This window comes from Scomber scombrus, chromosome 16, assembly GCF_963691925.1.
Source record: "Scomber scombrus chromosome 16, fScoSco1.1, whole genome shotgun sequence".
In the NCBI taxonomy this organism is placed as follows: Eukaryota; Metazoa; Chordata; class Actinopteri; order Scombriformes; family Scombridae; genus Scomber; species Scomber scombrus.
Window position 1 is genome coordinate 21,024,009 of NC_084985.1, and position 12,899 is coordinate 21,036,907.

General features: G+C 42.9%; 1 protein-coding gene across 1 annotated transcript in view; it reads left to right on the plus strand.

Annotated features, from left to right (window-relative positions):
- The first annotated feature begins 1,075 nt into the window (after nucleotides 1-1,075).
- nhsl3 (NHS like 3) overlaps nucleotides 1,076-12,899 on the plus strand; it is a 37,666-nt gene continuing 25,842 nt past the window's right edge. The window contains exons 1-2 of the mRNA XM_062436011.1: nucleotides 1,076-1,097; nucleotides 1,895-2,298. Coding sequence (XP_062291995.1) covers nucleotides 2,064-2,298 — 235 coding nt within the window. The 5' untranslated portion in view covers nucleotides 1,076-1,097; nucleotides 1,895-2,063. The remainder of the gene's footprint in view (nucleotides 1,098-1,894; nucleotides 2,299-12,899) is intronic.

Below are 12,899 nucleotides of genomic sequence, written 5' to 3' on the forward strand. Positions count from 1 at the left end.
TGTCTGAGACTGTTCCCCCAAGGCCACCACACCTCCCCCTCCTAATCCCCCTTCCTTACCCTAGTGGGTCTTCTCCACATTCAAACCAGATGATCCAGCCCCAAGATATGCACTCCCTCCACCCATTTCTGACAAGTGTCCCCCCCACCCACACACCCACACACGTTCAGTGATGTCAGCTTGTCTGCCGCAGCGCAATTTGAAACTCGCCTCAGAGATTTTAGTGACAGAGGTTTTGTATGTTGAAGTTGAGTGCAACAGGACAGGGCTTAAAGGTAACTGGCCCCTTGTGACTCAGCCCACCTGTCTGTCTAATTGTGTGTGTGTGTGTGTGTGTGTGTGTGTGTTTGTGTGTCACATTTAACAAGGAGGATCAGGTTTCGAACTGGCTGCACAGTGACAGGAAAGAGACACTCCCTCTTATCTGCAGAACATAACCTCTTCACCTTTACCAAGCCAGCATCCATCGCAGGACTGTTCAGTGTTATTTCTCAGGAAACATTGTTATCAGACTTCCAGCTTAATATCTTTTTTCTCTTGTCTGTCAAAGCTAATTTAGAGATTTCAGATTGTATTCCTGCTAAAAATGTAATTTATAAATACACTGGTCCAAGGTGTGTATTTTTTTTTTTCTTAGCTGCCATGATGCTGTGTCACCCTGGGGTTTCCCACCTGAGGGAGACTAGGATGACTGCACCTGATCCCCGCAAAGGAGGCTAGGAGCAAAGAGAAAAAGGAAAGCAGAACAAAAGAGTTGGAGGCAGATATACTGAATGCTAGAAAAAGAAGAAACTAGCAGTGACCCGTGCAGCTCTAGTGAGTCTACACTGAAGTTAAACTGCTAAATCCCAGCTGTTTGGAACGTGTGGGGAAGCGACTGGAGCTGGAATGGTGTGGCTAACTCCTAACAGCACTGTGAGAGGTGGGAGGAGAGGCTGGCCCTTCTACAGAGGGAGGGACTGACTGTTCAGAGAGCGTGATGGAGCTTCATTCACACTGCTAAACACACACACGCACACACACGCACACACACTCCGAAAGGCTGTTCACAGGCTGAGAGAAGAGAGGGAGCTGAGGAGAGGAGACATGCACGCTGAGTAAGTTGTACACGGTTACGTCCTGTCTGATTATTTTATAACTATGATTTTGCATTGCTTTGAGTTTTTGCAGCATGTACAGGATGTGTGTGTGTTTGTGTGTGTGTGTGTGTCTGCTCATCTGCATTCTTTGAAAGTGTGTTTTTATAAAGTAGAAAGTACAACACATTCCACTTCTAGTTTTATTGAATCAGGCGTCTTTCTTTGCTCTAACCCACCCATACACACATTCAGTACAACACACTCACTTTTCTGCTGATGTGAACCACATGTCACACATGCACGCACACACACACACACACACACACACACACACACACACACACACACACACACACACACACACACACACACACACACACACACACACTCATACACACACTCATACATAGACGCTGCAGAGGTCCAGCTCTCCTCCCTGGGGCTTCTCTTCTACATACACAAAAATGAGAGAATAGAAAAAGGGGAGAGTGGGGGCGGACAAATGACGAGAAAACTTTAGAAGAACAGTGTGGGAATGTTCTTGATACAATGTTAACAGTCGGGCTGGTAAATGTTCTCTTTTCATCCTCTGTTCTGCTTTAATTTTCACCATTTTTTTCCCTTTTCATTTTGTTTCAGTTTGTCTTATTCCAAAATCCTTGTTCTAATTACTAATTAGTGTGCTCTTTTTCTTCATCTTGTAATTGCTCTCTCATCTCTCTCCGCCCTCTCGCAGGCTTTTATTCTCAGCCTATTTTTCCATGTTGCCCTCTCTCTCTCTCTCTCTCATCCTGCTGATCTCATTGTTGTCCCAGGTGGTGACAGACAGGAAAAACAGAGACGCTGAGCGAGGCCTAAGAGGGACAGAGGGGTTTGTCGAACCCTGGGAAGCAGGGTGGTTTTGGATTCTGTAACCCATTCCCGACAGAAGACAACACTGATCCGGGTGGAAGTAACGGACCTTAGCTCCAAGGACCAACCTCCATGATGTCCCGGAGGAGGTCTACAGGTGATCTGGTGCCCAGGGACATCACTGAGATCTTAGCCCGGGAGGCGAGGGCTCAGCGTGGGCAGAGGAAGCCAGGAAGCTCCCTGGGACAGGCCTTCAGTTGGTTAAAGGGCAGCCGGAAGAAGAAGAGCATTGGAAATGGACTGAACCGAACTGGTACCAGTGTGACAGATGCCAAACTGGGACATCAGAACTATGACCCTGCAAAAGGTGAGTAGGTCATCTCTTTGTACTTCAGTGACAATAGGTACGATTAGATGTGGCTTTTATATCAGCAAAAACAATTCAGGCAAATATAAAGAAATATAAAAACTAAAGGCATGAGAGAGCAGCAAAATAGCTGCTAATGAGAGAAATTTAAAGCAGCTAGAATCCATATTTTTTTATAATAACAATCTATCAAATGAGTGTATTGTCAGAGGCTGGTAGTGATGAAGATGATTATCACCCCACTCTGCAGCTCTCCTTAGTTTTATGGAACTCTAGAGCAAGTTTCAGCTCATTAGTTAGCTGGCTGGCTGCAACTTTACTGTTTTGGTTCACTCACACCACTCTCATTGTGGTCTTTTTGGTCACAGCAGACAGTTTTTGGTGTCTTTGAGCTCATTGTTTTGGTTTTACGGTTTTGGCTTAGTCTCATCGCTCCCATCAACATCATAGCTGGTGAACATTTTCAAGAATTTTAGCTTCTAAAGATTCAGATAGTTCTCTTAGGTTGGTGGAGATGTACACAGAGCTAAGAGGTGAGTGAATATTGGACTTATATTCATCAGGTGGCCAGAGACACAACTCCAAATCAATGCTAACTGCACAGACACAGTTGCACCCCCCAATGTTTGAAATCAACAGGAAAATAAGGTACTATCAGTGACGGGATGTGTACATAAAAGTTGCATATAGATAAGAGCAGCACATCCAGGCGATTTGCATCATGCCCACACTTCTTTGTGGGTGAAAACTAATTTGCAGTAAATGCAAATTCTAAGGTATATGCCAGTTTAATAACATAAACTAAGAAAACCATATTGCTTCTTAGCCATTAGGAGCCTACATCCTATGGCCAGTCAGGCAAACAGTTATGTTATTTCAGTTAAAAGGTTAAAGAAACAGGCTTTGATGAGCGTCAATGCTAACTGCAAAACTAAAGTCACCACCAGATCTGAACAGCATGTTAGCTATCTGTAATTAAGCCACTGTAAGTCACTGTAATTAAGAATATAGCTCAATTTAACAGGGTTGAGATGCCAAAACACAACCAGTTACACAGAAGCTCCGGCAACTGGAAAGGAGACAATACACTTCCCGCAGCACGTTACGTCACCACTTGGGCAAAGGGTAATGCGGCATTTAGACACACTTTGGGTTTAGATTACCATAATCATAATCATGACCTAAAATCACATCAGGGAACAGGCAGGTGAAACCGTTTTACTTGGTACATATGCTTGAATTGATCAGGAGAAAAGCCAGCTTGATGCCGGCAGTGATAGCAAGCTAGCTGGTAATGGCGTTCAATTTGGATTTCCTTTGCTTTTCAGTATTTTCTATGTACTGACCTTTCATTGCAGCATCAACATTGACTACTTCGACTTTTAACAACTGTTTTTTGACTTTAACATCATCATATAAGCTGTGATTAAGTGTTTGCCACAGAGATATCCCACAATTTACCATTTTCATCATCTCTTAGGATGGCCTGAAGCCACAAATCTCTTCTTTTACTGTCCTTTGGAATTGTATAGTTTTGTCCAGTTTGGCGCCGGCGGTTTACATCAATTGTTTTCACTGAAAGGGGGGTGTGGTGGCTCTGATGACAGGGAGGTGACATGTGCCTGCTCTCACATGTAGGAGTTCTGTCAGCGTGTATATTCCTCGTCGAGGTACATGTGAGTTGAGCATCAGAGTTTTGAGGTCGTGCTGTGCTCGTTTGGCAGTCCGACTGTATAATCCTGTTTTGTGTTGTCTGTCATGATCTTAGACTGTACGGTCAACGATGTTTCTGAGTGAGAAATGTGTTGACTTTTGGATTTAGATGGAAAGTTAAGAGAGATATCGTTATCGTAAGGACATCAGTCTGTACATTTATAACCTCATCTGGTGACACGCACATACACACACGCACACGTAGACTGACACAGTGGTCTAATCCCTTTTTCTGTTTACTGATGCGTTTGCTTGGTCGGCAGCTCAGAGATTACCCACAGTCCCCACTTCCTGTTTTTGTTCAACCTCTAAAGCCATCTCTTTCTCTTCTGTCATTGACTATGTGTGTGTGAGTGTGTGCGTACATGTGTGTGTGTGTGTGTGTGTGTGTGTGTGTGTGTGTGTGTGTGTGTGTGTGTGTGTGTGTGTGTGTGTGTGTGTGTGTGTGTCACTGTAGTAACCATCCAACAACTCTTGGAAATCCAAATTCATTGTCTTTTCAGTTCTTCTTTGGTTGGGTGCCTTTGTGGTTTTTGTGCTCGTTCCGCCTAAAGGGACTTCCATGATCCCTTATTATGCCTTACATTGTGGTCTTGTAGGGTCTATGGGAACTATGAATACTGGATGGGTAACAGACAGTGACTCCATTTGAAACCAAAGATTAACTCGTAGTAGGGCTAATAATTCCCCAAAAGGGGATATGGTCTGGGCTGATGTGTGGGAACCATATTTTTCCTTTTTTGTAGTTTTGTGCCATTTCCATGGGATTTTCCTGATTTTAAAGACAGAGGAGAACCACTGTTAAGCATGTCCAAGAAGCAGATTGCAGATAGTCATGCACTCTCAACCAGGACAAAAATCGTTGCTTCAAAAGTGACCTAGACATAAAGCAAGTGTGACTCAAGTTTTTGCTCATTACTGCATTTCCTGCATCGTTTGGGTATTTTCCAGTAGATAGGTAACAGAAGATGAGGTAGGATGTTTCATTTGAAAGAGGAAAAAGTGTGAAATCAGAGAAGAGAAAGGTAGAAAGGGTGCCCTCACCTGTTCCGTTGTGGATTCTACAATGGCCAATCATGTGAATAATTGTCTGAAACTTGTCCAAATGAACCTGCTGTCAACAAACAGAGGACATCTGTAGTCTGAGCCCCACATTATTCGAACAAAAGGCACATTGATTCTGTTTGACAGAAAGATTTGTTCTTTTTTTCAATAACATGCTCATCGTGTTGCTTTCTGGCTCACCTGTGTGTGTGAGCTAATTGTTAAGTTTGGTCTGTCCTGTTTTCTTTGGCACTTTGTCTCATACAGAGAAGGTGAGAGACCTTTTTTCTCACCGGTAAATAACTGGTGTACTGTTTTTCTTTTTACTGCTGAGGTTCATTCTTCCTGAACTTGCTGGGTGACTTCACCAACCTGACAAAGACAAAGACATTAGTCTATGCAAAGATGACACAAACACATGCGCACAAATACATACAAACACACATTTTCATGCCTCACTTCTATTGCACTACTATTACTGTTATTAACATGTGTGCATTTGTGTGTGTAAGGTATCACACAAGCCGCTTTATGTTATTACCCATTTAAAAAGCAAAAGAATACATTTCTTATGTAGTGTCATATTTCATCTTACATATTCCAAAGTGAGTCACTTATAAACTATTTAATTTCATTGAAGAACTGAACAAGAACTTATTTCAGCTGCTGTTGCCTCTTTCAACAAAATTAAAATATGAAATGGAAACAAGTGGAATTACCTCCATTAACTGACATAAGCTTTGTCTAAAATCACACTATATTTAGTTTCCACCATTAGATCTAAATGTCTAGATTATCAGTGTAAAATGTTGTGTGTGTAAAAATTATCCAAAAGACACAAAAAGACTGCAAATGGTCCCATAAATCATTTCTACATATTCTAGATTAGTGATAGCCAAATTTAAGATGTTTATTTGTTGTATTGGACATTTGACACATAAGAACAATCTTGTTGAGGCTTAGAAAACAGAAATAAGTGAGCGGAAATGGTTAATTTCAGTTATTTAACCTTGTAGTCCATCTGTCCACCCATTATATAGATAACAATAAATATAAAGTGAATCCGTCCTGTTTTCATCTGTATGTATTCCCCCTGATGGTTTACATCCATGCAGCTCTCAGTGTAATCTGTCTTTGTTGGTAGATTTACATTGGCCGTATCATCCGTGCATGACTGGCTCAGATCTGCTGGTTTTTGATCCAGAGCTCTGCAGTCCATCTCTGTCTGCCGGCTATAATTTACAGAGATTCCTCTTCTATAAAAAAAATAAAAAAAATCTTTGATGTGCTGAATTCCTGGGAGCCTTGTATCAGAGCGGCGTGTAAGTGTGTGCGTTAAGGTCTGTTAGCGTGCATGTGCGCGTGCTTGGCAGCCTGGTTGCTGGATTGGGCCTAGAGTTATGCGATGGAGAGGAGAGATTACAACAAATCACAAAGCCCCATTCAGCCTTGAGAGGACTCTCAGGGAACACTCTCTCAATGCTTTTTTAATTAGAGCAACCTCTCAGCACACACACACACACACAGACACACACAAACACATATCTGTCTTTCTCTCTCAGGTTTTTTGCAGTTTCTACTCATTACTTTATATAACAGTTTTTGATTTGCTTGTCAGATTGCTTCACAGCCCCTCTTCTGCACCACTGTTGATCTTCACTGCTTATTATTGTGTAACCAGTGTGCGCGGACGTCTGCAGCGCCGTGTGTGAGGTTGTGCGACCGAGTGCAACCCTGTATCAGAGAGTATCTCTGTGTTTGTGTGTCAGCGGCATATTGCTAGGCTTAGGGCGGCGCCAACCCAGCGCCAGCACTCATTACATCACCTCCAAACACACACACACACACACACACACACACACACACACACACACACACACAAGAACGCACAGAGCCCCACGCAACTACCTGCTTTGTCCAACGTTGCCCATCTTCAGCTGCTGGCTGTTTGAGCGGTGAGGTCATTCTGCACAATCCCTGGGATTCCACGTGTGTGTCCGCCCATGTGTGTAATCATTGTTTGTCTACATGTGTGAAGCCTTGTGTGTGTGTGTGTGTGTGTGTATGTGTGTATGTGTGTGTGTGTGTGTGTGTGTGTGTGTGTGTGTGTGTGTGTGTGTGTGTGTGTGTGTGTGTGTGTGACTACTTTTTATTGTGTCACAAACACAGGCTTTGTTAATCTGTTTGTAATTAATCCCAATCTCTGCTTGATTTTTTTCTTTATCAGGGTGTTAGAAAGTGTGGATATGTTTTTGCGTGTGTGTGTGTGTGTGTGTGTGTGTGTGTGTGGCTGCCACATCACAAAACACTCAGGGTGTGTAGTTTCACAAACTATAATGCAGATTACAGACCTAGCAGAGTAATTGAAGAGCAAACATCTCATTACATGTAGAACATTGCCTTAGCTCTATTACAGGCCACAACTCAGGTCTGCTTTAATACAGTTCGACAGGCCGGAGGGAGTGGAGGGCAGAGAAAGGCGTGCGGCACAGAGGAAGGAGTGTGAAAGTTTAATGCAGCCCCACAATGTCCCCCTGCAAACATCTTTCACCGCTCACTCTCACACACACACACAGTCTTTGATGAGAGAGGTAATTTTACCTGGGTAAGCAGATACACCTCCAAACCTCATCCATCACTGCAGACCTAAAGCTACAGCAGTGAGGTAAACGTCTCCCAGGCAACGGCATTGTGAGACGTGCGTTGCTGTGGCAGCAATAGTGTAAGGGCAATAATAGGGTCCGACTGTGATGTTGGAGAGAGACATTAATCGTCTTTTCGGGGTCACGTTTAATGCGAGGATGTGCAGTATAGCGGGATGCAGAGAAGCGTAGCAGAGGAAAGAAGAGGGGATGCAGATAACATTGAAGGAATGGCAAATTACAGCAAGAATTGAGGTCCCAACTCTCCCACTCCCCGCTAATGACAACTCTGTTAATCAAGTTCCATTTCACATTGTACACTCTTCAGAAAATTACTGTGTCCTTATCAACATTTACGATAATAACATATCTTTTAATAGATTTTATATGGTTATATTAGGGTCATGCACACATTCTTTTTATGTACACTGCAGTACTGTAGACACACTGACATATACATATGTAGGAAGGGGTTACTAAAATGAGGTATTTGTTTATGGAATAAGAGCTAATGGCTTGTTTTATATGACATGGGGTGTGTTTGATGTGGTGGGGAAGCAGCTGGAAGACATCAGCGTGGGACTAAGGGAGTGGGAGTCTGATACACAAGGATATACAACTGATTTACCCTCTAGACTTTGTGTGCGTGTGTGTTTCACTATGTGTGCGTGTGTGTGGCTCCTGTTATGTAACCTGTAGTAATGGATACACCTGTTGAACACTGTTTACCTGATCCAGATGCCTACTCTCTCTTTCTAGTTTTTTCCCCCCCCTTTGCAAAGAGAAGAATAGACCAGACGATGACAGAGCAGCTGAGGAATTCAGGAAGTCTTGAGCAAAGTGATATTTAGAGCCATACATGTTGATGTTTTGAGCTGGGTAAAACATTTCGGAACATTGACCAATGTCACTTAATTTCTTCTTTGCCTCTGATTTAAGCTGAAATGCTACACTGTGATTGATCATCACAGTTTTAAAGTCACGTATTTATACTTAGCAGATTACTCACCAGAACTGTTCTGCAATTTCATCCACATGCCATCACTAAAAGGAAATTATAGAGAAGCACTGAGACTTGCCGTTGTCGCCACCTACAAACAAAGATTGTAATACCTGTTTCAGTTAAATATTTGCCCCACCTGCAGGCAATGAGTGTTATAGCTGCATTAATGTATTTAGTTTATTTGTAGTAGTCATTTGTAGTAACTTTTACTTATTATATATAAATTAATTTCTGCTACATTCAAACCCTTTCCAAACAAGTTCACACAATGCTGATTAAGCGTATCACCACCAGATAAATATCTCTGTATTTGACAGTATAACAGTTTTTAATCTGGTGTCAGGTTTGACTTTCCCACGCTGGTCTGATGAATGCACACCTCTGCCGGCAGACTTGGCTAACTTCTGGTTATCTCTCTGCTAACTTGAAGAGAGGCAAAATAATTTAATCGGCCAGACTTTCCAAATGTTATCAGACCGAACAGATCAAATTCTGAAAGTGAAACGAATAATTTTGTTAGGGTTGTGTGAAGCTCAAAACAACTAAGCCACTGTTTTACAGCCGCAATGGTGGCCACGGAGTAGACTATGGCTGAGCCTATGATACATTTGTAATTACTCTCACTGCCAGAAAGCGCGTAACAAAATGGTTAAATATTTTAGGACATACACTTGCTAGCTTTCTTGCTAAGAGTTAGATGAGAACATTGACACCACTCTCATCTTTGTGCTGTAAATGTAAGATAGCAGCCAGCAAGTGGTTAGCTTAGCTTAGCATAAAGAAACAGCATATCGGTATACAGCTAGCCTAGCTCTGTCTAAAGGTAATACAATCTATCTACTAGCATCTCTAAAGCTCACTAATTAATACAATAACATTTGGACCAAGTGGGCAGAGGACACATTCAAGGAAGTGTGTGGTTTCCCAGAATTCAGTAGAAATTACACTGCAGTCAACATACACACTAAGAGAGAAAGACATTTTTAAAAACTGCATTTGTGACATGCATTGGCAGGTAATGGCAGCCTGTAGTTGACGCACATAGCGTGTCAACATGTGGCGCTAAAATGCTGCTGCTGTTTCTTTGATCTCTGATGGGCTGATGCAGGTCAAACTGGAAGTGCAGGGTCATATTTTAAATCGCTTGTGAAGTAGCTTTGCAACTAGATGATATTGGGTTGACCTAGTTTTGCTTTACATTAACGCTACTGTGTGTCTTATGTGGGGGTTTTTTTTTTGATAGCATTACCTTGCCACAAGATGGGAGTGCTGGGCTGATGTGGGCTGATTTATTGGATGTGGAGATACAGCTGTAAAGACTTCTACCAAGGAGAGTAGATCAAGGTCATATTGGCCAATCTACAATGACTGCTAGGCTTCTTCTTTTTTTCTCTCTTATTAATTCAGACCACTGTCAGCAATTTCTCAAGTCTTGGGCGCACACACACTTACACTGTGATACACACAAAAACATTCAGAAAGGTAAATTCACTAATTCTATCTCACTGCCCTGGCAATGGTCACCCTGACAACCACCTCCCCTGACGACTACTCCCTGACAACAGCATTCCTCCACACAAATGTCCTTTAATGTACAAACGTACATGCAACACACACTGTCTCACTTTGCTCTCCTTTGAGTTCCCTGCAGCTGTCAATTTCCAAAAGCTCTCTTGACAATGACACAACCTTTGATCACGCTCATATTTAAATGTATCTAGGGCATGTTTGGCATGTTGTATTGCGGCTCATAGGTGAAGGCAGAGTACAGAGCGCGCATACACTCAGACACACGCGCTAAGTGCACTCTCATTGCTGTATGACAGATGAGATAGTGAGCTCGGAGTACTCTTACCAGCACAAATGTACTGGGTGTGGTTGTGGTGGGGTTGCATTAAGAGGCAACATTTCTCTCTGAGCATTTTATTGCAGATCCTTTTACACCCTGCAATGAGGAGCTCGAGTGATGTCATACGCTGACATCTCCTGCTTTCTCTCATACATATACAGTTATACAAATACAGCACACTGTGAATGTTTATATTCATATTTGGGAAATCACAGCGACTCCTGAAGCTCTTTAGGCACCAAATTGATTCCTCCTCTTGAAAAAATTAGGGATTATAAATTCTTAAGCAGTCCAACAGCTTCTCCCCTTATTTCTCCCCCCCCCCCACACTCCGTAAATCTGCTTTTTATTGGTGGCTTTTTTATCTTCCAGCACTCCTCCACACATAAGATGGAAGGAGCGGGAGAAAACGTGATCAGGGTGACTTATGACGAGAAGTGTGTGAGGTTTAATTTTCTTGCTCTCCCTCTCTCTTCCCCTTTCCCCTCCCACTTTCTACCATTTTGCTCCTATGAAGAACCTCAGTTTCACGTGATGCGAGCAGCGTGCTTCATGCTGATATTGTTAATGTCATTTCTCTTCTTCCACGTCTCTCTCTCTGTGACCTCGTTCTGGAGGAGTTGTATTGATCTGCAGGCTCTGAGAGCAGCGTCGCATGCATCAAGTTGATGGCAAAGGTCTTCACATCATCAACGTGGGACAGACCCCCGATTAACCACAGCAACATTGCTAAGTTAACATGGTACACTTTCAGACACTATTATGCTGCATGCAAACCACCTTAAAGCGAGTACACATCTGGATGCACTGGACCACTAAACATCCAGCTGGTGGGCGGTGCTGTTTCCTCAATGGTCATGATGGAGCGCTTTCTTCTATCCAAATAAAAGACGTTGCTCACCATGGAAAAGCTGCAGCTGAATAGATAAACATCCTGCGAGTTGGGTGCTGCTTCGTTTTGGGTCGTCCATTTTCAAGCAGGAAAAATGGCAGTCTGGATAAAAACTTTCACATTTTACAGCTAAACAGTAACTAAAATATGTTTCTGAAAACATTTGTGGTGAGAAATAGGCAATACAGTGTATATATATAATCATAATTGATCAGCACTTCCTAGTTTGACAGATTGATATGAGTATCATGAGCCAAGAGCGTTGTGCCAGCCAGATTCATTTGCATAAAGTTTAGGTTGAGGCGTGTTTATGCAAATACAGATACAACCAATGGTCCGTCAACTCGCAGTGCAGAACATTAGCAATGAGGAAGATGAGAAGTTACAGTAAAGACTTGAGGAGGTGTCTTTTGCTTGCTGAACGTTGGCTCGCATCACCGTGCTCTGGTTAGTGTAAGAAATGCTGCCTCTCTGGAACTCCCCATCATTTCTGTTTCTGTAACTCACCCATCTGGATCAGCATCTGTATTTCCTCTAAGCATAGCAGGAATGTTCTCATCTCAAAACAAGCTTTGATCTCTGTGACCAGTTGACTGGCACGTACTTTGCTCTTTTTACTTTTTATGTGGGTTGGCATGTGCATGTGTATGTTACTGTGTGTGCGTTTGTGTGTATTTTGTGAGGAATTTCAAAAGGTGCCAGAGGGAGGAGCTGCACTGGTGAAGATCAACTGAATTATTGAACATCTAGTTTGCCTTTATCTTAGCATGTATTCCCTTTTTGTTAGTCATTTTGAGCCAGTAGTGTGTGTGCGTGTGTGTTTCCTCTATCACCATTGTGTTGACAGGATCTGTCAGCTATGCTCATAAAGCTTTACATTAATGACAACTGTTCACCCCTCTCTAAAGAGGGAATTAGGAGAGCTACACAGCTGAAGTGTGTCCATTATCCCACTAGAGAAAGGTGTGTGAATCATGTAATCGGCTATATGATGGAGATAAGCGTGTGTGTGTGTGTGTGTGTGTGTGTGTGTGTGTGTGTGTGTGTGTGTGTGTGTGTGTGTGTGTGTGTGTGTGTGTGTGTGTGTGTGTGTGTGTGTGTGTGTGTGTGTGTGTGACTGTATATCTGTGCATTTGTGTTGTCACTCCACTCCAGCACTGAAATTGCTCAGCTGTGTGAATGCTCAGCTTTGGGAGCACAGCGATCACAGAGGCAGAGAGTGGGAGGGGCACTTGCGCACACACACAGTCCTTCCACACATGCATGCATACACACACTTTGTAGTGAGCTTGTCAGTGTGTTGGATGCTGCCGTTGCTTCCGTGGGAATGGAAGTGTGTCAGCTCGGAGAACAGGACTGATTTGAGTGTTGTGCTTTTTTCTTCTGGATCTGTTTGTGCGCTAGTCTCAGAGCCGGAGTGTGTTTGTCTTATAGGAATGGTGTCAGTGGGTCTTTAGC